The following is a 27,304-nucleotide window of genomic DNA, read 5'->3' as shown; positions in this document are numbered from 1 at the left end:
CCCCCGCTGCTTGTTGTAGCTTATTTTTTATCTTAAGCTTTAATACGAGCTTGCCAAATGGATGGATGGTTTAGATATAACACATACCTTATGATGGGACCCACAGAACTTGCTGACATCAATACAACAGCTATATAGCTGGTGTGAGGTACATGAACCAATCCGCATCCTACTTGGATGCGGATTAGCTATTGACACGTTGAATAGCGAGATTCGCTACCGAAGTGACGTCATCAAGTTCCATGGGCCCACTATGATGTATGTGCTTTATCTACACCGTCTATCTATTTGGAGATTTAATTTTAGAGCATGAGTTAAAGAATGAGGCAGATCCAAATATGTAGTTGACCCCATCACAAAAAATAGTGGCGAGATTGATGCCTACTGTTGAAACCTTCCTAAGGCTCACTGTGATTTTTATTTGAAATCCAACCTGTTCACAAGTTAACACAAACATGAAAGAAGGTAAAAAACAAATATCAGCTTGATCAAAAACTTTTGTGGCTTATTTAAGTTTTTAATGGTGGGCGTCACTCTCCTCACTGTTTTCTGTGGTGACGTCCATTGGAGCTTTGGATTTGACTCATTCTTTGGATCCTTACTTAAAAGTATATTTCTAAATGGATGGACAGCGTGGATACAGAAATACATCATGATGGGGCCCACATAACTTGGTGACGTAACTTCAGTAAGCGAGTCTCGCTACTTAACTTGTCAGTATCCAATCCGCGTATGCGGCAACAGATTGGCTACTCCCCTGCCACCAGCCAATGGCTGATGGTCATTGCTATGTGGGCCATACCACGATGTATGTGTTTCATCCATGCCTTCCATCTATGTTTCTAGATCATTTTATGGTATGAGACCAAAAATGAGGTATATCCCAATCTTAAGTGGACCACATTAGAGGAAAATAGTGTTGAATGAACATCGACCATTAAAAACTTTTTGAGGGCCATAAAAGTTTTGGACTAAGCTGATTTTTGTTTTTTCCATTCATCTAGGTCTATATGACCTAATCAACATATTGGATGTCAAGTAAATAGTACATTGGGCCTTAGGATAATTTTAATGGTGGATATCCAATCACTATTGTTTTCCCATGGTATGGCCCACCTGAGATTTATATTCTTCTTGTTTTTGGTATCAAGCCCTAAAATGATCTTTAAAAATGAATTAATGGAATGGATGAAACACATACATAATGGTGGGGCATAAAAAAGTTTCAAAGGTTAAGTGTTGATTTTGCATTGTGTAAACAATTTAAAGAGAAGAAATTGCCATGACAACTTGAAAAAGGGATAATTTTAGAAGTAAAATTTTTTATTGCAATCATCGTTAAGCTAGGCTCCTATCACTGAAAGAATTCAGTAAAAAACCACTCAACGCTTTCCTTCCTCGACGTTAACGTTGCGTTAACAACCACTAATTATCACGAAACATTTTCCCAATTCAGCATTAAGTGCAAAAAATTCGTCCCTTTCCCGTGCATACTTCATGTCACGTTCGGAATAGCCTAGTGCACGTAGCCAATCATGAAACGGCAGATGACCTCACGTGCTGATCACGTGCAGAGTGGCCTTTTTCAAAAAGGATGATAAAGAAGGAAAAAGGAAGAGACTGCATGCGGAGCAGTAAGTCAGCACACGGATGATTGCTTAGGGATCTTGATATGGAGAACTTCCCTGGGTTTCGGTTTCATCCGACGGACGAGGAGCTCGTAAACTACTACCTGAAGAAGAAAATCGACGGTCAGGAGAAGAGCGTGGAGGTGATCTCCGAGGTGGACATCTATAAATTCGAGCCTTGGGATTTGCCTGGTGAGATTTTCTTTCTCTTCATGTTATTTCTTGTAATAATTTTCTTCTTTAGGGTTTTCATTTAGATTCTGACATAAAAAGCAGAAGGGTTTTTACAGCATAATTCCGCAGAAATTCCGATTTCATGACATACGGCCTCCGTTTGTAATTTTTGGAAGATAGAATTACCAAAATGCCCTTAATTATTTTTTTAATTATTTAATTATTTTTTATTTTTAACGTTGAAGTCGAGAATTATGTATGTATATGACATCCAAGCGGTCTAACATATGCACCGGACCATAGTGATCACTCCAACAAAAAATTGAGCCTATGAAATTATTGAGTGGGTTACAAGCAAATTTGGATATTTTTGGATGTTGAAAATTATTTTTCATCGGGTGGGCCATCTGATGATTGGATCTAGCATATTTTCTGTTCATCTGATCATTATGGTTGGGTGCATCAGTTGGACGCCTTGGATAATACACATGCAAGTGGGTCTTACAATTACCAGCTTGGTAAAATAAATAAATAAATGAGGCATCTTGGTAATTTCCACCTCCAAAACCACTGCTGTTGTAAAATCCCAATTAGTGAGAAATTTTGCTGTATAAAAAAATCCCAAAGAAATTTTGCTGTAAATAAATGAGGCATCTTGGTAATTTCCACCTCCAAAACCAGGCTAATTTTTGGGCCCCGCAGCTTAAATGGAGTGACACACCTGGTGATTGGAGTGGATTTCACTTAAATATCACAGTGGAATGCCAAAGATCCCACCTCCGCACCAGCCAGGCGTGACGGGGTAACTGAGTCGTACGATGTGGCCCAACATCTAAAGGAGATCACGACTCATATCTCCTTATTTGATCTGCTCCAGTGCTTGCTAATTCTTGGAGTGGATTTTGGGCGATTTTGAAGCTTCTAGCTGACTGATGTCAACCACATAGAGCTAAAATATTCTCCCACGTGGCTCACTGTGATGTTTATGTGAAATCTACCCTGATCACAAGGTGCATCATCCCATCTTAGTCGTAGGTCCTAAAAGTCACCATGGTCTATGATTTAGGTGGTCCACACGATTGGAAGCAGTATATGGAGCAATGCTCACCCTCCAAACTGTTTCCCTTTGTCTGGCCCACCTAAATCACAGGTGGGCCTGATTTTTGGTCCCGAGGCCTCAATTTTAACTTTGCATCTAACAGTTGGAGTGGATTTCATATAATCGCCACAGTGGACCCTGAAAAAATAGGGGCGTGCGTCACTCTTCCAATTGTTTTCCTTTGTATGGCCTTGCTAAATCACCGACCAGGCTGATTTTTGGGCCCTATGGCTAATGGAGTGACGCACCTAGTGATCGGGGTGGATTTCACTTAAACATCATGGTGGGGCCCACCAATTCTTGAATTGAATTCACCATGTAGAAGCTCACTAACGTCAACGCATGGAATCCATGGTAACCGGTGTTGGATTTGCACCTCCACCTTTTGATTTCAAAAAGACTGAATTGGTGGTAAATGGAATCCATTTACAACCGCTGTACAAGTTGCTAAACACAAAAACTTTTTATGATTCGCATCCATTACCACCGATTACCACATAATCGACGTTGCCAATCGACTCCTAATTGTTGGAGTGAATTTCACATGCACATCGTGGTTGGCATTGTAAAAATCTAGGGTAGATGACCCTTTGCAAATATGGAATTCTAGAACTCATAAATTGACTCTCACACTAAGAGCATACGATAAGTTTGGTTGGATAATAGTTAAGTTTTTCAACCAATCTCCTATACCTTCTTGGGTCTTCAACTGCTGCTCCTTGTCCACTCTCCAGTTTATGGGTAGGGTCAAGTTTTTCAACCAATCTCCTATACCTTTCTGGGTCTTCAACTGCTTCTCCTTGTCCACTCTCCAGTTTATGGGTAGGGTCCATTCGTGTGTTGGCAGGCTTAGCACCAAGAAGACATGTTTCTGTAAGTAAATCCACAATATATTTTTGTTGTGATGGATTAATCCATTAATTTAAGGAAATACTGAAGACAACTAAAACCTTTTATGAAAAAATGATGTTGAAGGTACTGCTGAGTTCTTTAATTCCTTTATTGTTACTACCCATGACCATAATATCATCTACATGCACAACCAAAACACTCAAGCCAGACACACCCTACCTCCTTTGTAACCCATAGGTCAACGCAACCTTATTGGAGTTGATAAACCATGCCTGTGGCAATTGTGCCAACCAATAAATCGTCTTATGAAGCTTACACACTTTATCTAGCTCGCCTCGAGCAACAAACTTAGGTGGTTGCTCCAATTAGACTTTTTTATTTTTTATTTTTTATTTTATTTTTTTACATCAAGTTGGAATAAGGTCTAGCATTGGTTAGTGGCAATTGAGAGAAAACACGGATGGAATTGATCTTAGCGACTGGAGAGAACGTCTTGGTGCAATTAACTCCGAGAGTTTGAGTGTATCCCTTAACAACTAATTGAGTTTTTAATCTTTTGACTGTTCCATCGAACTCAAACGTAATGGTATACACCTACTTGCATCCAACAACGTGCTTACCAACTGGAAGATGGGTCAGGGCCCCAAGTACCAGCATGATGGAGAGCAAGCATCTCTTCTTCCGTAGCCTACTTCCAGACAAGGGTTCTTGATATGACTTGGGAATAGAATGGGGGGAAAGAGATAATGCAAATTCATTAAATATGGGAGATGAAAAATGAAAGTGATAAATCGAAAAATAGGATATTCAGTACAAGAACATTTACCTTTCCTCTGTGCAATAGGAAGATAAGAAGAATCATGAGGTACAAGATCAGAAGGTTCAGAAGAAGATTTGGTAGATGGCAAGTGATAGACAACTTCACCATTTCTATTTTTTCGTCATGAATATACCTTGAGAGTAGGTTTAGTTGTAGTAAGGAACTAAGCCATGGAAGTGGCTGGATAGAATGGACCTTTATAGGGAGACACACTATCATTGTAGGAGAGGATGCGGGATCTTCTATTGCAAGAGCTTTAACTTCATTTGAAAGGCTTTAACTCAAAGAAGGTAATTTGGCACACGATTTGTATATAAAGATTGAGTCTGTAACGCTCATAGCTTCTCTATGTTCTAGAATATCCAGGAAACACACATTTTATTGCTTGGGGATCAAATTTATCAGAACCCTGCTACAATCTATGGACAAAGCAAACACACTGAAAAAGTTAAGGGAGAAGAGAAAATAACGGTCTCAGGAAACAAAACAGAATGAGGTGACTAACCTGCTAGAATGGTGGAAGGCTTCAATTAATTAGGTGACATGCAGTCAGAATGGCATCACTCCACGGTCTTTCGGAACATTTACATGAATTAACAATGCACGAGTAACTTCCATTAAGTGACGATTTTTCCTTTTCAGCACTGTTGTTTTGCTATGGTGTGTGAGCAACACGGTGTTTGATGCAAAATGCAACATGTTTAGATAAATATGAATTAAATGTATTTGATACATACTCTTTTGCATTGTTGGATTGAAGTGCACATAACTTAGAACTGAATTGATTCTGCACTTCCATATGAAACATTTTAAAAATAGAAAATAACTCAAATCAATCTTTCATTAAATAAAGCCAAGTCATTCGAGAGAAATCATAAACAAAAGTAACACAATACTTATATCCTAACATACTAAACACTTGAACATGACCCTAAATATCCAAATGTACTAAAGCAAATGGAACTTTACTATGCTTTTCCAAACATGGGGGAAAGAAGACCCAATGATGTTTATAAGTCATACACCTCGTATTCTAATTCTAGCACATTGGATGGAACTGTACCCTTGTGACTCTTCAAGGATTGATGACCAAGGCGACAGACAATAGTGCCATTGGTTAGAAGAGATGCTTGTTTGGGTTGTTGCTCCAACTAGCTCACAATAAAGATAGTAAAGGCCACCATGTTTATGTCCTCCACCCATTGTCTTCTTTGTCTTTAGATCATAGAAAACATAATAGGAAGGGTAAAAGCTTACAAAACAACTAACAGATTTAGTGAGTTTACTCATTGACATAATACTAAAGAGGAATTTAGGGAAAAAGAATAGAAGACAATGAAATTGAGGGACTAGCCTGAACCATACTCACTCCATATACTTTGGATAGGGCACCCAAAGTAACGGACGGACTCGACAAAGGTTTATTAACAAAGGAAAAGGCACTGGACGCACTCGTCGTATGATCAGATGCTTTAGAATCAATGACTCACGTAGCCGAAGACTGAGAAGCTAAACAAGTTATACCTAAGGTTACAAATATGTCCATAGAGGAAGAAGAGGCACTGTAAGTAGGCTGAGTTTTCACTAACTTGACGTACTCATCCTTAGTAAGTGTGCCACATCTCCGGAGGCAATGGATGACTGAGATGCAGTCACAGAACTAGTCGGACGAGATTTGTTGCTGTCTTGGGAATAAGAGGCTTGATTAGCCTAGGTTGGTTGCTCTTGGACATCCCAACACCTCTTCGCTGTGTGATTAACCCGAATGGGTACACTTCTGAGGCCCATGACCTCTACTAAAATTATGACGACCATCTTTACCACCTTGGTTACCTTGTCCACCACCTTCTCGTCCAGTAGATGACACTAATGCAGATCTGTCATTGGTTCCACTACACTGGACATTAGAACTGAAGGATACATGTTGAGGATGGGCATAAACTTCATTTAATGATGAAACATCTGTACCACCAAAGATTTGCACACATATTGGTTCATATTTGGCGTAGCCGGCTGATGGGAAGGATTCGATCGGACGTAGGCACCTCCAAGCTAAGCACAAGATTGACACACAGTAGAAAGAGACGATTCAGAAATTTTATTCAATTCAAAAGGCGCTTTTATAGTACTCATGTCAGACCTTTTTATAAGTATTGGGACATACATATGAGGAAGATTCATAATTTCATTGACAACCAATGACTTATTATAAAATTGGAAAAGTTATAAAAGAGATGCATAAGGGATAAGAATGCAATCAAGAAGTTTGGCTGATTGATTATTGCATAACTAGTTAATTGATTTTTCTAGCTACCTACTTAAATAGGAGGCTTGAGCCTCCTTATTGATGGGCCAGCAATGGGGATTGGGCCTGAGCTTAATGGGCCTGAGCCTAGGCCTGGCCCATGGATCACAGGCCCATGTTTAGCCTGCGTCAGTATTTTGGTTTCAAACCAAACGCGAATTTGACCACACAAAACTCTTCATGGTGCTCTAATTGCTTCTTTAGATTGTTAGTAAGCAACTCTTGTTGAAAAATATTCACCTAGGGATTTATCCCCTTACTAGAGAATGAAGCTTTATTTAAACAACTGATGGATACGAGAGATGTTTTTCTTTGATGAATTCATCTCCTGTAGAGTATCCCAAACTTTTTTGGCCGTATCCAAAATTACCATATTCTCAATCATGGAGGTGTTCAAATTGTTCCACAACCATGTCATATTCTGAGTATTTTCCTGAATCCATTCATCATACTTACTATCACTTTTCATCCAGTTTCTCCTTTCATATATTTTAGCTTTCCTTTTGCCATCAAGAAAACTTGTGTGGATGTGGACCGCTGGAGATAATTTGCTTCATTTAAATTAGGTGTCGTTTGGTAAACTGAAAAATAAAGTCTGAAAATTAATTTAACTGCTGAAAAGTTATAGTGCTGAATTTAAGTACATACAAGTACTGAAAAATCTGTTTAGTAATTTATCTGAAAAAAGTCCTGATATATGAAAATAACCACTTTTTTAACAAAAATCTGTTTGGTAAAAACAAAGCACAAATGTCTAAAAATTGGTAATTTTTCATATTTGCCGCTGTTGCCTCAATTTCTATCTTTTGTAAAATATGAAATGAAACATGTTATTGCCATGCCACTAAATTTGGCATACGAATAACTTATCCACATACATTTTTCAAATATAACCCTTGAACTGATAGATCGTGTGCTATTTCTTGTTGATAAAATAATAATAACCCTTCGATTGGTGGACCACGACATCGCACACTAGATGATATCGGGCCATTCATCTCTAGGTTCCCACCTAAAACATGCTTTTGGCTTGATGACCTTGAATAAAAAAAATGCTTTGTCTCAAAAAAATATTCTTATCCTGTCGAACAAGTGATCCATGCATGTATAAATTTTTATCTTATAGGTGCATACGTCACAAAATCTTTATTATCCATCATTCAACAAACAAAATAGTTTAAATTAACCTGCATATACCTATCTATGATAAACCATGGGCATCCATAACATTATGCACTGGGTATCATTGAATGGAATCCATGTTGGGTTAGAAGGTGAGGCCCACCACAAGTTAGTGACATGTGGGGCCTATCAAGCAGTTATGTTTCTGTAGTTTGTTAATGGATCACTATCTAATCACCATCACACTATTGGGTCAAGCTGGAACAGGAGAACCGGAGAGAACGAATGGTTTTAAACTCTTTTAGGGGTGATTTTGTCCTTTTAAAATATTAATAGGTTTTGAAATCACTTACCGCATTCCGCCATAAGCGTTAGGTCAAGCTGCAGTGGCTGAAAAAAAAGCTACAAAATTTAAGTGATATTTATAATTAAGCACTTAATTTTTTTAGTTATCAAGTGATTTGAATTACCAAAATCACTAAAAATATCAATTTTCAGTGATAAGTCATAAAATTAAGTTTTACCAAATGCACCCTTAGTAGGTCAATTTGCACCCTAAAAAAGTTAGATGGATTCACACAACTAGGTGTATGCTCTTCATGCTTCATCTCATTTGAATTAAATTCGATAAAGAGATCAGAACTTAGGAAGTACTGCTTACATTGCTCCCGAAGGGATGATTACTCCTGCTGCACTCGGTAACATGGTACATGCTTGATATTTGAAGCACTAACCAGCCCAACATTTCCACGTTCCTACGCCGGAATTTGTAGCAATCACCTACACATTACCACACTCTTCACATGGCTGAAACACTAGAGACAAGAAACCCTAGGTTCCTTGAGGGATGCTCAGCCCAAGAGGGAATGAAAAAGAGCAAAAGGGAAGAGATATTTAAGAGAAAGTAGAAACAATAAGCTTGACCAATTGCTGCTCTAATACCATGAAAGTTTGTGTGAAAAGAGAAAGAGGAGTTGAGAGAAGGGAGAGGAGATAAAAACAATGGGAAAGAGGAAAAGAGAAGTTAGGGTTGGATGTCCCCCCTTTTGCTTTTATTCACTCAAATTATAAAACCCAATATCAAAAATACCCTCACTTTATATAAATAACAATATAAGCCCCTGTGAAAATAAAATATGCATAAGTAGAGGAACTAAAGGGCAGAACTGGAGGATTAGGTGGGTGGTATGTTAAATACGCCGTTCATGAGGGCAGAACCGTTCTAAAAGATTTACATAGATTACAAGAATACCCTCATATCTTTTTGAAGGCCTATAATTATTTGTTAAAATAGTTCACATAACGGCAAGATACAACTCAATATGATGAAAGATCAACTAGAGTGCAAGACAAAAGCCCTGCTAGACATAAAATGATCCCTATTCCAGTTAACCAGTCCAGACGCCCAACTTATGACCTGGCCTCCGATTCTCTAGAAGACATTATCGTTGGACTCTTACTGCTCAGATGGTATTCTTAATGCGGCCAATTTACCATCTCTTGCAATCAGTTTCGCTACAACACATGCTGCTCTAGCTAATTGTCCAACCTATAAGTTAAAAAAGACATTATTATTACTTTCCGTCCCAATTGACCAAAAGAGGCTACGGAGGGCTGCCATATAGCTTTGCGTCTTCTTCCCAGCTGAAGCCCCTACCATACCAAGAACAACTCTTGGATAGTACTAGGCATTTACCCTCAAGAGGCTATGAATTTTCCATCATAATTCCACTCGAAGTTTCAATGCATAAACTCTGGCTGGCAATAGGCCAGGCCTGGGTGAGGCAAAATCAATATTTGAAATAGGCCTGGCTTGACCATTTCAAAATCTGGGCCTGAAACAGCTGCAAGCCCACTCGTTGCCAGGCCTAGCATAAACAGATGGTCCACCCACCCCTCAGCTCGAAGGTAGAGATAGTAACCATTGGTAGTGATCACATTCCTGTGCCTTGGATGATTGATAGTAAGAACCTTGACCTTATGCACTAACCAACAAAAGGCAATTACTCTAGGAGGGAAGAGATGCTTCCATATGTGCATCAAGGGAGTGATCCTGCATTGTTGGACCGTCATAGTACATAGAGATTACAAGACTGCTGTCATATGAATCGCACCACAATTTCCAAACATACACCACTATTTCTGAATACTCCCCGCTGTGTGTGGGCGAAGGTTGAACACCTAGTTTGGTACATATTCAGTGATGATGATCTTGTGTAAGCAGCTTACAAGTGTCGCCCAACTTTTGAGAAGAACGAACAAACATGGCACGAGTTTATCCTGAAGCAGCTTTCTCATGAATGGAATGATAGTCAAGTTTGATGTGTTTTGTGCATGCATGAAAGACTGGATTTTCTGCTATATATGTAGCACTAATATCATCACAACAAAGAATAGAAGGTCCAGTTAATGAAATATGAAGATCCCGAAGTATAAACTATAGCCAAGTTAACTCAGCAGCTGTAGATGTCATAACATGATACTTGGCTTCAGCACTAGAATGAGAAACAAGCTTGGGACACCAAGAGTCAAGAGTGCACCTGAGAAATACACAATGGCGAAAAGTAGACCATTGGTCGTTGGGTAATCCAGCCCATTCAGTATTAGAGTATGCAGTGAGTTTAAAAAGTTGCGAGAGTCATCCAGGAACCTCAATATGACACCCTCCTTGCTGTTTAATTGCCATTTCTTGTTTCACATTCTTAGTTTATATTTTCTAAGTAATAAATGGCACTCTCCTTGTTGTTTAAGGTTTCACTGTTGATATTTCTCTCCAAGAATTGTTTTTATTTATTTATTTAAATTCCTAAGGCTGCTTCTGGAAATGGGTACAAGTACAACTAAACTGAACTAAAAACATTTAAGTGAATCAAGGAATAAACAGATTGTAATCTTGTGTCCCATTATTCATTATGGTGAAGTACCTGTTAAGTTGCTAGTACATCCCTTTCGCGTACAAGTCTAAAGTAATAATTGCTGTTTGGATCCTAGTCCAATGATATGAATATTAGGGAAGGTAATAATAAATTGGATCATTTTAACTTTCATCATTATCTTAGCCTTCTCCCAGAAGGTTGGGTTCTCCTTGGTCATTTCTGCTATATTGAACTAATTATTGCAATTCAATTCACCATCATCATAACCGTATCCATCTATTTAGGGTCATTTCTGCTTTATTGAACTAATTATTGCAATTCAATTCATCATCATCATTATCCATTTATGAAAGCTGATTTGCCAATCACTCCTATTAGTGGCTAAGTAAACCTACCTTCATATCCCTTCTCACAACATTCATCCAAGTCCTTTTAGCTCTTCTCATCATCCATCTCTGCTTTTTGTAGCAAATATGACCGGACCATCGCAATCTGCTATTCGAGTGTGTTGCTTAGACTGTTTCGAAGGCAGTTTTGATATCAATATTGAGGGGCTTATGGGCCTGGCTAAAACTGATAAAATACGGACATATGTCCGTATCAACCCATATCAGACCGTATTAGTTGAATTTTTTGAAGGATTATTAGTCAAAAATTTTTAAAGCAAAAGAATTAAGGAAAAATATTAGAAAAGGGAAAAACTGAAAATCAAGAATCTAAGGGATTTTTTTTTTTTTTTTTCTGTATTTTGGGCATGTATATAACGGTGCGCTAGAACATTCTTTGATAGTAATGATGTCTATTGGCTTGCTGTTGAAAGTCAACCAAATGGGCCCCTAAGTGAACACAAATAAAGCATGATTCGGTTGGATAGCCCGTTACATTGAAATTTAACAAGAAGAAGATGAAAAAAAGAAAAAGAGAAAGAAAACCTGAAAAAAGTGATGGATTACCATGTTTTCCAGTTATTTCCATAATGGTCCATTTTTCTGCCATTAGTTGCATCCCACTCAGATTTTGCACTTTGACCCCCCAAATAGGTGTAGATCTAGTCTAAAATGACTTTTTAAGCTTCCCCAAATTTTGAATTGAGAAAGGAAGATGAAAAATGAGAGGGATTTTGAAAAACAAAAATCAAATTTGGGCCTTTTTGGGCCGTATTAGGTGTATTGGCCCTGAATTAGTGTTTATACAAGCCTCCTTTTTCTTTTTTTTTTTGTTGGAGACAAGCCAATTCGGACCCGTATCATGTATCGTATCTGACTGATACGAATATGATAGGGCCTTATCTGCCGATACCATACCGATATTCAAATTCATGGATTTTGAATTACCCTCATTCTTAGTTCTATCAATTGTCTTCCCACAAGATTTTATTGCAATGCAATTGTGCATCTGAAAACAGCCTGAGCAAATGATCTAATCAAGGGGTTTGAGCCCATAGCTTAACGGCAGAGATTCTGCATTTCAAAATTGATGTCTTGGGTTCAGGCCTAGCTTACCTATAAAGAAAGACAGTTAACTAATCATGGTGTCTGATTCATGGATATCTTTCTTCCTTTTTTTTTTTTCCAATTTTTTTTTTTCTTTTCTTTTTTCTTTGAGTATTCATATGTATACGCATGTGACACAATTCTTTTGGGGTTTTGTTGGTGTATTTTAAATAAATCTTGTTAGCAATTGCATTATCAAAATGATTAGCAGTTTCGACCCTCGTTTTTTTTTTTTTTTTTTGCAACCTTGAGATAATTCTATATGAAAACCAATGGAATTCATTCAAGTTTGGAGCTGATTATTGCTGGTTTAACTTTGACCAGCCAAATCCATTATTCAGACAGTGGACCATCGGTGGTTCTTCTTTACTCCTCGTGGCAAGAAATACCCGAAGGGCTCGAAAACTAACAGGGCTACAGAAGCTGGTTATTGGAAAGCAACTGGAAAAGAGCGAGCCATAAAATCAGGTTCCAGTTTAATCGGTATGAAGAGGACTCTAGTGTTCCATAAAGGCCGTGCTCCAAAAGGGCAGAGAACGGACTGGGTAATGCATGAATATTGTGTGAAAGGCAATCAGCTCGATGGACCTAAGGTGAATTTTTGTCAACTTTATTAGGATAGTGGTGGTTGTTTAATGGACTTGGTAGTTTCATGAGCATGTATAGCCCAATCCTTGTACATGCCCATCCACATGTGAGAAGATGGCAGATGTGTGCTTGATCCAAGCCCCCCATTTGGTTGGCCCCACTTTGTGTCCTGGCCCCGGAATTAGGCTAGTGCAGTCATTAGGTTGGCAACTGTAAAAGAAAACGTACAACTAGAAAAATTGCACCAGTAGTTTTAGCAATCAAATTGTTTTGCAACTTGTGACCCTCTTGATGAGTGGACTCTCTTGATCCTTGGGGCAGGGCATCCAGATGGTGGCTCTACCTGATTTATACCTCAGTTGTTTAATGCAAATGCCATGTTGGCACATGTCATGGCATGTACGGGGCCTGGTCTTTGAACATATGTTCGATTATCAAACGTAATGTTGGATAGACGATCTTCTTCATCCAGTTGCAGCGATTTTAAATCCTTGAAAAACATTGATAATAAAATTGTCAATTAGCATTGGAATATAAACTTCTAGCTGTGATTATCATGTTTTTATTGTAATCATTTATGGAAAAATCTAACATGAACATTGCAGAGCAATTTTCCTTACCTGGTGCCTGCACTGAAATTGGAAACGTGGCACAGAGGGCCATGATCCTTGCCATTCATAGGGTGGTGGATGGCTACCCACCATTGATCAACCACTATCTGCAAATTCCATGAAGTGGATGATCCTAGACCTCCGGTTTGTGGCCCTGCACACATAGGTCATGGATATGACTGTTACTCTGTTGGATGGTGTTGATACTTTTGGCCTTAGGTAATCCAGGGTGGCTCAATGGACCATGGACCCAATATCACATGCCCAATTTTCTTGGGAGCTCATAATAAGTACTGCAGGTGCTGATGCACCAAATAGATAACCTCAACATGATTGCTTGTGTGTTACATGAGGCTAATTTGGGGTTCTCCTTGTGATGATGGTCTGTTACAATTTCTCATTTATGCTATTTTCAATGATGATGATGATCATCATCTAAGCCTTATCCCAACTAATTGGGGTCGGCTACATGAATCCTGTTCCTTTGGAATGTCACATCATTTGGATTCATGATGGAAGTTCTGGCATAAGTTTGACATCGGCTGCCAACTTGATGTGATCCTCCTTTTTCTGGGCTTGGGACCGGCAATGAGAGCACATAACTCTTGCAGATGCAATGTAATGGAATATTATATAGGTTGATTACAATCAAGTGATGTCTAATAATTTTTACATAGGTTTATTACAATCTATGAGTTTTTTACAACCAATGAGTTACTTTTTATTTGAAATACAATGTATCAGTGTGGAATGGCGGGACAGGATTCATGTAGTCAACCCCAGTTAATTGGGAGAAGGCTTAGATGATGATGATGATCAAATACACATTGTTGTGGTTTTATATCTATATCTATATCTATATCTATTATATTTCTTTCTTCCCTGCAATTGTGTCCATCACCTATATAAACAAGAGTTCAGAAAAATAAAATAAAAATGGGCCATTGATTTATACTTTTCATTAGAGAGATGGAGCTTATATGGTTGGCAATGAGGAGAAAGTGTACCGAGAGGATATATTGATATTATCAAGGACATGTACAAAGGTGCATCTCAAGATTGAAAATGTGCCTATGTTGAGACTATTGACTTCCTAGTAGTAGTGGATCTTCATTAGGGGTCGGCATCAAGTCCTTACTCTTTTCTTTTTTTGCAGATGCATTAACCAATACTATCAAGGATAAGATTCCTTGGTGCATAACTTTTGTAGATAATATGGCATTGGTTGATGCGATTAGAAAGGGGACAAATGCTAAATTGGGAGGCTTGGAAGAAGGTTCTAGAGTCTTAGTGGTGTAAAAATTAGTAGAAGGATGCGGTTAAAGGTCGCAATGGGTTAGGTTCAGGCTGGGTTGGGGTCAGCCCAAGCCTGACCCATTAGCTAAGCGGGCTCAGAATTCTCACCCAAACCCGACCCATGGCCCATTACCCTCTGACCTAACCCAACCAAGGTATTCAATAATGGTAATGGTGGCCAATAGCCGCCGTAATTATCATTATGATACAGGCCATAACAGCTATTAAAGCCATTAAAAAAAATATTACAGCTGTTACAGGCCATTTTTTCCATAATGGCCATTATGGCCTGGTAATGTGTCACAATTCCCACTGTTACTGTTGCATAGTGGCCGTCACATAACCGGTTTTGAATACCTGGGACCCAACCCACTTAAAATTCTGATCCCCATTTATTTGTAAATGGGTCGGGCTCAATTGACTCGACCCAAGCTGCCACGACCCAATTGAGGTTTAAGAATTGAATCTGACACTAAGGCTATGCACTTAGCTTGGACAGTGGAAATGTACATACATAAAAGATTCATCTGTACTTTTCTTCTTTATTTTGTTTCGGGTTTTAGGTTGGGTCATGGTTATCTAGCCCAACCCATCGATAATTTATGTGGGTGGGTAGGGTTCAACTGAAGCTTGACCCATTTACTTAAATGGGTCACTTTTCTAGTCCGGGCCTGACTCACTACACATCTAGCTTGCCCGAACCCACCTCAAAAGTGGGGTGGGCCAGTTGATCTGTGGGCCGACCTGACCCATTACCACCCCTAGATGCAGTACTTGGAATGCAACTTCAGTAAAAACTGTCATGTAGGTGAAAGCTTTAGTTAATTTTTATGGTCAAGAGATTCCTAGATCGGCAATCATGGGTCAATGCATTATGCTGCACACAGTGACTAAAATAGCTACTTTTTCCAAAAGCATTTGACCGGCCTTCCTGTAGGCTGATGCATTGTCTGTGATCACTTGAACCACATTATACTCCTTGTCTTGTTCAACTATTGAATCTAGAGTTCAAATTTATTATCTACATTAAAAAAAAAAAGTTGTCCCACGTATCAACAGATCTTAAAAAAAAGAAAAAGAAAAAACCCATTAGGACTTTTTACTAAAAAGATAGTAATAGACCTATTTGTACCATGGGTCCACCCATCAGACATGATTCTACATCCAGTTTCACCCACTCCTTTATGTTTTCAAAGTCGTTTCAATGTTGTCCACTTCCATCTTTAGATATTTATTCCTGACTTCATGATTGCTTGGGAGCTTCAACTTGGGTTTGAAAGATGCAACCCCCCACAAAAAAAAAAAAAAAAACAGAAAAAGAAGACTTAACAAAATTAAATGGAAGGGCATTTGCAAAATAAATCTAGAAATGGAAAGACATACATTTTCCCTGTGTCGCATCGTCCAAATTTGATTACGAGTGGATTGCTTTCCTTTCCCTCCACCGTCCCTAGTTATAAAATCAGTCATTCACTAGGTTCTTTTACATCTGCCTCATTCTTCATTTTCCCTCTCATTAATATAATTGGAAATTGTTCGTTTGTTGGTTGTCATTGCCAATGCCGCTCAATAAATTCTTGAAATTCTCCGACAAATTCTCACCTACTTGGGTATGTGCTGAAACTTTTTTCTTGGTTTGGGCTGTGTGATTTTTCATCTGAAAACCTCCCAATATGACTTTCCACAAAAATTACACCTAAGATGATGGTTGTTATCATCACCCACTTTAGAACAATAGTCACACATAGGGTCATTAGAAGCCTTCCACTTTGGCATCTTCATTCAAAAGTATGAAAAAGAATGCCTAAAAATGAAGAACAACACGAGAAAAAAAAAGTACAAGTGTCTTCCTAAAATTACCTTGAAAATCAAATTAAAGGGGGAAAAAAGATTTCATCAAATATATATATATATATATATATATATTTGTACCTATTTTGATGAGGAAAAATATGGGAACAAACACTGTTTGATTCTGTTTAGAGATCGGATCTTGAATTCTTTACTCTATGTTTTTTTGGTATTCAAAAACCCCAAATCTTCCCCATTTCTCTCAAAGCTTGTAAAATAACAAAAAGTAAATTGATATTTTGCAAGGGTGGGGTCCTAAATAGCTTAAAAAAGTGAAAAAAAAAAAAAAAAAAAAAACAAACAAAAAGAAAAAGAGAGGAAGAAAACATGCAACTTTTAATGTGAAAAAGGGGATACCCAAACCACATCACTTTCTAAAAATCAGATTAGCAACCACCACACAACATCATTTCCTAAGTATCAAACCGAAAGTTTCTTAAAAACTTTTTCATTCCAAAATGGATTTCTTTGGGTTTTTTATTTTTATTTTTTTATTTTTTTATACTTGAAAGATGGATTTCTTTGGTTTAAACTTGAACTGCAAAAAATCTTACAAACTGCAGCCAACAACCACCCCCCCGTGATTAGTGTGATTAGAAAGTCAATCTTTGAACTGAAGTCCTATCTTAACTGAAAATAGAATTAAAGTACGTTTAGAGCCTTCTAAAAGGTTCTAAAAAATACCCATGATCCTAAATGCACTAAATTATAAAATAACAAAACGATAACTAAATCATCAGTAAACCCAACCACTGAAAAGACTTGTGATGAAATTAATTTTGAGAAAACAACTTCCTTGCAGCCAATCTCCTTTTTGAGTAGAGATCTGAGGCATAATGCTCCAATGAGAACCATCCAGTGGCAACAACATGAAAACCCACAGAAAATTTTTGGTGTTCTTTCTCTTCTTCCTTTTGGGCAATCCAGAATAATCCTCAGAAGTTTGTTTTCTTACGACCCATATCTTTTGTCTGCGTCATTCACGCTGATAGAGGAATATGAATATGCTGCGCAGCATGGCTGAATTTTAATTCATAAGGGACAGGAGCATATGTGCTTGCACACAGGCATAATTTCTTATGACCTCAAAGTCTCTTTTGAGGTGAGGGACCCATAGAAAGATAAAAATGTGAGAGTGCATCTTCTATATAGAAGGGCCAGACCTAGAAAAATTGGTGCTGCATCTGAAACTGTACAAATTTAATTTGTTTATCTACCTTTATGTAAGTAATAAAATATCTCTTTTTCATTCTTTATGTTGCTTGAAAATGCAATTACTAGAACTGACCATTAAGTAATTGCAATGTGAAATGATATTCTTGTTGATGTCATCATTAGTTGAGGATTTCTTTATAAAATATTCTGCAGCCTTCTCTATGGTTTAAGAACTTAGTCTCTCTTAAAGACCATGTAAGAAGAGCTAAACTTTACGGTCGTACACTATGCTCAATGATATCTTATAGGAAGTTTAAATACTATGTGCTGAATGCTGAACTTTTATATTTGCAGGATACCTTTGTCCTTTGTCGCCTTTGGAATAAGCAAGAAAATAGTGGTCCAGACCATGAGTTAGTCAATGAAAGCGGCCTATTATCCCCAGATACTGGGGCTACACATCCTGCTGCTGCCCAATCTGGTGACAACAGGCAGCATTCACAGATGAAAGTGCATGAGGATCAGAAGGGAATGAAATGCTCCTTCTGGAAGCCGAGCAATGGTCTGGATTTTGCATCTGTTGAATGGGCTGTTGATAAAGCTGAATCTGTTCAAGCAGAACCTAATAAAAGATATTCTACACAGCTAGGCTCCAAGATCAGTGATCAGGTATGGCTTATTTTAACTTGTCTCCGTGTTGCCAACACAACTTATGCTGGACATTATTGCATGAGTTCCTATTGGAAGATGTGGGAATTATGTACATGATCTAACTCCTCACACAAGTCGACACACACACATATGGTCCCATAGTGTTGGTCGAGCTGTTAGGGTCTCACGATGATATATGTGCATGACATCCACCCCATCCATCTGTTGCACCCTTCCATGTTGGCTTGCATCCCAAGGTCCCACCATGATATGTGCATGACGGCCACCCCATCCATCTGTTGTCCAATAGCCTGGACTGGAGCCAGAGAGAGAGAGAGAGAGAGAGAGAGAGAGAGAGAGAGAGAGAGAGAGAGAGAGAGATTCCTAGGAGATTCAAAGCCTATATTTTCTTGGTGTGTAGAGGTTACTTAATCAAAAAGGGTGTCTTTATTTTTTGGAGAAAGTGTATCTTAGACCTTCTGTAGGAGATTGGTAAGGTTGGTTCTCGACCATCATACACTCCTATTGATCCTAGTCATAAGCTTAGCTATAGTGAGGAGTTGTTACCAAATAAATAGATGCATCGAAGATTGGTTGGCCGACTACTCTTTCTTTCATTTACCCTGACATAACATATGCAATAATTGTGGTGAGTCAGCTTATGTAGGTTCTTGGGGTTCTCACTTGGAGGCGGTTTAAAGAATCTTGAGATATGTGGAGGCATCACTTGGGAAGGGCATTTTGTTTGTAGATCATAGCATCTATGCATGAAGGCCTACATTGATGCATATTGGGCCAGAAGTGTAGATGACTGAAAGTCGACTACAGGATATTGTACTTCTGTGGGAATAAATTTGGTCACCTGGAGAAGCAAGAAACACATTGTAGCGATTAATTCTAGGGCTGAGACAGAGTACATGGCTATCTCACATAGTGTAGCAGAGTTACTGTAGCTGAAAATCTTGTTACATGATTTGGGAATCAAGGTAAATGCTCCTATGAAGCTGTCTTGCGATAACAATGCAAAATTAGTATATCACAAAATCCAGTTCAATGTGACCCTACTAAACACATGGAGTTGATAGGTACTTCATTCGTGAGCAAGCCATCTCTCAAGATCTTTGTTTACCATTTGAAACAATTGAGAATCAGCTTGCTGACATTTTCACTAGGGGGTTATTGAGTCAAGATTAGAATATGTTCTTAGCAAGCTGGGCATGATAGGTATCTATGCCCAACTTGAGGGAAGTGTTGAGATATATGTTTAAAACGGGTCTTTTTGGAATGAGGGCCTACTTGTAAACTTTTAAAGTTATTTTTATATAAATAGAAAAGGGCGAAGTCCTAGGGAGTCCCTTTGGGTGGTTTTCACTAACCACCTGAAGGACAAGAAAATTAAGTGGAAACATATTGCGCCCAATGTGGCTTAAGGAGGGGGATGGTAATACCATGTTTTTTCCTGGTTTCACTAGTGCAAGAGCACGTGCCAATAGAATTGAAATTGTGGTGGTGGATGGGGTTCGAAAAGAAGGGAAGTCTAATGTTTGCGATGCCATTGTGTCATATTACAAGGATTTACTTTCTGGTCCAGAAATTGTTAGACCTTGGCTAAAGAATTTGGGGTTTGAGGAATTAATCCATTGAAGAGGTCGAGTCCTTGGAAAGGGCCATTTCGGAGGAGGTGTAGAAAGCAATTTATGATTTGGGGACGGATAAGCACTGGGTCTAGATGGGTTTTCTATCGCCTTATTTTAGATTTTCTGGGAAATGTTAAAAAAAGTTGTCATGGATTTCTTTTGTGAGTTTGTAGATAATAGCAAGCTAGCATTGGAGTTGGGTGTTACTTTTATAGCTTTGATTCTGAAGAGGGAAGTTGCCAATTACCTAAAAGATTTTTGCATGACCAGTCTCATAGGAGCCTTATACAAGATCTTGGCTAATGTTCTTGCCTCTAGGTATTGTGTAATTTTGGGTCAAATAATTTCTTAGGTGTAGGGGGCTTTTGTAGAAGCAAGCAAATTTTGCATAAACTTGTTGGTTGTAAATGAAATTATCAATTCATGCCAGAGGAGGGGAAAAGGGTAGTGGTTTGCAAATTGGATTTCGACAAAAGCCTATGATCATATTAATTGGACATTCCTAGATTACATGTTGCGTCTGATGGGGTGCGGGATTAAATGGAGAAGGTAGATCCTAGAATGTGTGGGCTTGGCCAGGTTTTCAATCTTAGTTAATGGTTCCCCCATAGTGTTCTTTAAATCGGTTATGGGTCGAAGGCAAATGGATCTCTTTTTGCCGTTGTTGTTCATTGTTGTGGCGGAAGCTTTGAGTAGAATGCTTCTAAAAGGGGTGAGTGAAGGTTTATTTGCCGTCTTCAAGATGGATAGAGGGGATTTTCAAGTGTCTCATCTACAGTTTGTGGACAATACAATACCATTTTGTGAACTAGATGCCTTCTAGGTTGATAATCTTCAGATTGTGATCTTTTGGTTTGAAGTAGTGTCAGGAATAGGGTTTTCTAGGGAGTAAGTGGGTTATCTTGCTCAAATGTTGGTGGTAGGGAGGGGTTCCTTTCTTCAACTTACTCGTGCCTTCCTTTGTGTATTGGGAAGGTTAAAAAGCAATTATGGGATCTGGTCATTGGAAGATTTGAAAGGATGCTATCAATTTAGAAGAGTAGGCTTCTAACTTTGGGGTGCAGAATTGTTCTCATTAAAGTGGTGCTTTTGAATCTTTCCCTTTATTTTTTTCTCTTTTCAAATGTGGGTGCTTAACAACTTGGAGAAGCCTGGAAGGGATTTTCTATCACAAGGAGGGGAGACAAAAAAGAAGTTTCACTGTAGGAAGTTGGTTGATGTCTATAGCCCGAAAGAGGTAGGGGGTGTGGGGATTCATAATTTGGGCTCAATGAATGAGGCTTTCTTGGGGAAATGGATTTGGAGATTTGGGACGGAAGAGGGGGGTTTGTGAAAGGAGGTTAATAGCTAGAAAGTATGGGGTGGAGTGGGAGGGTTGGTGGCTTAATCGTGTTTCTTCGCATAGAGCATCAGGAGCATGGAGATCGATCCTGGGTTTAAAAGATGTGGTCCTAAGAGGGGTGGGCTTTAGGGTGGGGGATGGTTCTAGGGTGAGGTTTTGGAAGGATGTGCATCTTGGTGAGCGGAAGCTTCAAGATCAACTCCAAAGACTTGCTCTAGTGGCTGTGGATTTTGACATATCAGTTAATCGTTGTTTCTCATTCCAAGAGGCTTGAGGGGTTTGGACTCCTTTATGTAGAAGAGATCTCTATTGGGTTGAATTTGAAGAGTTGATGGCTCTTTTAAATCTATTGGCAGGGGTCTTTCTATTGGAGGGTGTTCATTCAGTTCGGTGGTTGGAGGCGCTGGGGAAGTTCTCAGTTAAATCTCTTTGTTCTATGCTCTCATGTGGCCATATTGCCAGTGTTAAAGCGCATACTTCTTTCCTTTGGTCCTATGGCGTCCCATCTAAGGTGGCGTCTTTCACTTGGATAGTTGGATGTGGTAGAGTCTTGACAATCGGTTACTTGAGGAAAAGGGGGTCTTGTCTTCATTAATTCATGTCGTTTGTGTTGGTAATATGAGGAATCAATGAATTATCTTTTCTTACACTGTCAGTTCTCTAGGGAGGTGTGGTAAAGATTTTCAGGCTCTTTGATGTTGCATGGGTTTCGCTGAGATCTATTGAAGACTTCTTTAGGCAGAGGCACACAGATAAATGGGGTAAAGAGCTGTGGAGGCTTTCTCTACTAGCTGGGCTATGGGCTGTTTGGAAGGAAAGGAACAACAAATGCTTTTAGGATACTTGCAGTAATCCAAAGGGAGTCTTCTTAAGAGCATAATCGTATGTTTTCGAATGGTTGGTGGCCTTCTCGAAAATTGAGGCATCTAGTTTAAGTGGGTTGTGGCTTGTTTTGCGCATTTTGGGTTTGTTTGTTTGTGTTTTTTTTTTTTTCTTTCGTATTCTTTCAGCTTTGCCATTTGCTTTAATAAATTGTCATCTTTTAGAAGGGGAAAAAAAAGAGAGTAGAAGAGGGGGCTTTTCCTTTTCTCTAAACACTCTCTTTTCCCCGTTCTCCTCTTCTCCTTCTTCTTTTCTTTCTACCTTTCTATCTAAGATTCATTCCTCTTTTCTACTGTACACATAAAAAATAGGCCATTACAAAACTTGGGCCATACCACATTAATTTAGAGGTTTTAGGTATGATTTGACATTGTTCCCTATGGTGTGGCCCACCCCAGTCTTGGATCAATCTGATTTTAGGACCATACAATGAACATGAGGGGGGCTAACATGATGGACGTGGCGGATCAGATGCACGCAGAATGTGTGGCCCACAATATCCCAGTGCCACCACAAGTTGTGGTTGTATTGCTACCATGTGAGGGCACCTCCTTAGTTGCATGATCATTCTAACTAGTTACTGCTCCCACTTCGAATTGCAATTTGGACTCGTTCTCCGTCTTCTTGGCTGTTTATACTTGGTAACATTTTGAACTAGATGCTTCCCCAATCTTGCACCCGAATTTATTGCCACTTTGTTGCATGCTTCATGCAACTATATGCACCCCTGTATTTATGTATGCATGCATGCTTCGTGCAACTATACGGTCCCACTTCTCCTCTTCTCCTTCTTTTCTTTCTAACTTTCTAAGATTCATTCCTTTTTTCTACTGTACACCAAAAAAAAAATAAAAATAGGCCATTACAAAACTTGGGCCATACACATTAATTTAGAGGTTATAGGCATGATTTGACATTGTTCCCTATGGTGTGGCCCAGTCTAGTCTTTGATTGACCTGATTTTAGGACTACACGATGAGCATGAGGGGGGCTAACATGATGGACGTAGCAGATCGGATGCACGCATAACGTGGGGCCCACCATATCCCAGTGCCACCTCAAGTTGTGGTTGTACTGCTACCATGTGAGGGCCTCTCCTTGGTTGCATGATCCTTAACTAGTCACTGCTCCCACTTTGAATTGCAATTTGGACTTGTTCTCCCACTTCTTGGCTGTTTATACTTGGTAACATTTTGAACTAGATGCTTCCCCGCTCTTGCGCCCGAATTTGTTGCCACTTTGTTGCATGCTTCTTGCAACTATATGCAACCCTATATATAGATGTATTTATGTAGGTATGCATGCATCTATATATGTTATTTACACGAACATACACATATGTATAAATAGCAAGCACGCACGCACACAAGGGATGGGTAGGATGTGCCCAAGAGTAGGTGCGTGTGATGAGATATGAGGCCAATCCCGATTCTTGAGGATGAAGGTTCTCTTTACAGCATCCTTTCGAACTTGTCACACATTTTCAAGGTTTGTGCTATTTGTCAAAGAGGCCTACCATGGACGGCCCAAAAGGCCTGTAGGTTGCATGTGGACCATTGGTCATTTTCTAATCACCTATATTTTCTCATACACATCTGGCTAAACTAACAAGTTCATCATCCCAACATTTGGACTACGGCATGTTCTCAATGGCTAACACCTGGATGAATGTTTAGGATATGTGCCAAGTTAGCATGCATGCAGATCTTGACAGTACGCAGTTTGAAAATCTTTTTGGAAGGGGTAAAAAGGCTGGTATCTGGTATTCAGAAAAGGGGAAAATCAGGAAACAAGCAAATACCATTAACAAGGTATGCCAGGAAAAATCCGGAAGAGCATACGAGTAGTAGCCATTTGACTCTACCGAGAGAAAGGCTAAAGAAAAAAAAAAAAACCAAAAAAATTAGATGAGCAAGAATATACCTCAAGCTGACAATTTTTGAATAAAAGGATAGGGATGGATCCACTAGGGAAACCTAAGGTTTTCAGTAATGAGTTCGAGAACGAGAGTGGTATGCAAACTGAAGCAGCAGGCAGTTCCATTTTATGCGTTGGCTAAACAATACACGTGTAGGCCCAGTAAAAGGCGTTAGAATTGTTTCAGTTCTGGTAGGCCAATAATGCAAATATAAGCCATATGGTATATATTCTTGCCCCTGGGGTAAGCAGAACAACGGGCAACGTCCGAACCATGCAGGTTCCCTTATCTAGATGGGTGTGAAAGAAATCAGATCATCAGATGTTCCACACTGTGTAGACAATGGACAGATCGAATGAACATGCTAAGGTTTTTTTTTTTTTTTGCCTCGTTTTCATATGGATTCTCTCCATCTCTTGGACAAGGCATCCTTAAAATGGGGCATACTCGATGGACAGTTCAGATCACACATTCATTCAGCTGTAGGACACATACCACAAGCAGGCCGTCCACCATTTTTACAACAGTTTGGTAGCGTACCAGGTTTGGCATACCTACACGGGCACATAGGGCAAGTACACAGGCCATGTTTCAGTGTGGCACAATGTGCAGGATTAGAACTGTTCATCAACGTGCCACTTTCTACATGGTTTCCAGAGAAATCAGGAACTTCCATTCATCAGATTGTCCATGTTTTGTGAAATGCATGGAAAGATCAGATTAACCTGATCATATTCTCCATTTCTTGGCCAAGGAAAACTTGAAGTGTGGCCCACATAATGTCCAAACTTGGATATTCATGCATGATGGACATCAGCACCAATGTTGTCAAATCGCGGAGAATCCCATAAGCCATTAGCGCGGGCTGATTGCTTATGCGATCGCATAATTGCATTAGCGATCGCTCAAACTGTTGCTTTTTTTTTTGAAAGATTAAAAAAATAAAAAGTGAAAATTCATAAAAAAAATTTCTAAAAAATTATGTCTAATTGCCACAATGATTGGATTGGAGTTTTTTTTTTCTTTTCTTTTTACCTATTTCATTGTAGTTTGACTATTAGACCATCTAAAGTTATTGAAAAAAAAAAAATAGTAAAAATTCTAATAAGTTAAGAAAAACTATGTATAATTGCTATGAGTGATTGGGTTTTTTATTTTTATATTTATTTTTTTATGGCATACAAAACTATGCCATTGCATACTATCCAAATTTCATATGCCATCATGGCATATGCGATTGCATATGACAACTACGATCAGCATTTGTACCACAAAAGCTGTACAATGACCACAGGCAACAGTTAACGTGCATGACATAGCAATGCCACCAGCGTCCTCTTATTATGTAGAGAAGCCCAGAAAATGCATACTGTAGTTGTACAAAACTTCCAATTACAATATGAAGAGATTTCATAAAATTTGTATTCCTTATTCATATATTATTTCATAAGAGAAAATACACAAAACCTGGCTAACTTCTAATCACAACCATTAATCTTATAAAAACTTGTCAACTTTTAATCCAAGCCACTAACCATTGAAAATATTGGAAAACACCAAAGATATCCTTTAAAACCTAAAAATGCTCAAAATTTGTTTTACTTTTGTCATATATCTTTCAGTCAATTTGAGGTCCAAATTGATTAAATGTCACAAAATGTGTAAAAAGTCATCTTCCATCTGGGTAGGACCTTTGAAGTGAGCTAAAAAAGATAAAAATAAAATAATGCTCAAAACAGAAACCTGAGCATGAAGCTTTACTGCATGGTTAAGGGATTTAGTGGTTGAGACCTCCTCTTGTGTTCTTTTGATGCTTTATCTTTGACATCTAAAAATACTTAAAATTTGTTTTATTTTTGTCATATATCTTTCAGTCAATTTGAGGCTGAAATTGATTAAATCTCTCACAAAACGTGTAAAAAGTCATCTTACATCTGAGTAGGACCTTGAAGTGAGCTAAAAAATGCTCAAAACAGAAACCTGAGAATGAAGCTATACCACATGGAAGGATCGCCTTTTCTCCTGTGTTCTTCTGATGCTTAATCTTTGACATACTCCCTCGTCAGTCCTTCAAATTTTGGTTTGCAAGGTTTTATTAATTCAGGTTGCGTCACAACATTATATAGAAAATTAATCTTATCAAAAGTCAGCAGTCACTTTTTGAAAATTAAGGGAGCATCAGTATGGTTTTCTCATGCTATCTGTTTCTTACATTGCAGGACAGGGAAACAGGTCATGTAGAGGAGTGTTTTGCTGACATAATGGAAGACGACATCGTCAATCTCAAAGACTTCTCATACCCAATGGAAGATGATATTTTCAGTCAGGATGAATTCTCACAATGTGGAAATTCAATCCCATCACCAGTTGTTGATGAGAAGAGCGGAATAGAGAGAGAGATTAGACAGCCAACACACATGAGCATGCCACGGGTGCTTCCTTATCAGGGCACAGCGAATAGGAGGATTAGATTGGAGACGAAGCATCTGAAGCATCGGCATACAAAGATGACAGGAGTTGGCAATGATATTTCTATTGGAGTTGTAATCCAGCAAGATTCAGCATTGCTTGGACAAGGCCTGAAAAGAAAATTACTATGGATGGTTGATTCTCCTCGCTCCATGTTCAGAGTTCTATTGTACATGGCTTTGTTGGTTACACTTATTTTGTTGCTTAGATTGATCTTGAATTTCACAAGGTACACGTCGACCATCATGTTGTAAAGATATGGTAATGAAATGTAAATATTAGGTTGGAGTGCTTCCTTCAGCACCCAGTTTGAGCAGTGGAGTGCTGAAATTGATACATAGTGAGTTACAAAAACGTTGATTTTCAACAAATGCTAAGTAAATCTGAACATGAGGAAGAGCCTATTACAGGTATGAAGTGCATGTTTAAAAATACTAATGAGAATTTTCCCAATCCAGTCATTTATGGTGGCATTGCATTAGGAGAGTTTTGCCAATCCAGTGATTGTTGGGCTGAAGGAATATTGTGGTGGCAT

The 27,304-nt window shown here is 38.7% G+C and overlaps 1 protein-coding gene across 1 annotated transcript; it reads left to right on the top strand.

The window, feature by feature from the left end:
• The first annotated feature begins 1,465 nt into the window (after window positions 1-1,465).
• LOC131252084 (NAC domain-containing protein 89-like) lies at window positions 1,466-27,182 on the top strand. Its single transcript, XM_058252995.1, has 4 exons — window positions 1,466-1,820; window positions 12,694-12,962; window positions 18,225-18,539; window positions 26,520-27,182. The coding sequence occupies exons 1-4, from the start codon at window positions 1,673-1,675 to the stop codon at window positions 27,021-27,023; spliced, it is 1,236 nt and encodes a 411-aa protein (XP_058108978.1). The 5' UTR covers window positions 1,466-1,672; the 3' UTR covers window positions 27,024-27,182.
• The last annotated feature ends 122 nt before the right edge of the window (window positions 27,183-27,304 follow it).

Source organism: Magnolia sinica, chromosome 1 (genome assembly GCF_029962835.1).
Source record: "Magnolia sinica isolate HGM2019 chromosome 1, MsV1, whole genome shotgun sequence".
NCBI classification, from domain to species: Eukaryota; Viridiplantae; Streptophyta; class Magnoliopsida; order Magnoliales; family Magnoliaceae; genus Magnolia; species Magnolia sinica.
The sequence above is the reverse complement of the archived record's forward strand: the minus strand, read 5'-3'. Positions and strand labels throughout refer to the sequence as shown.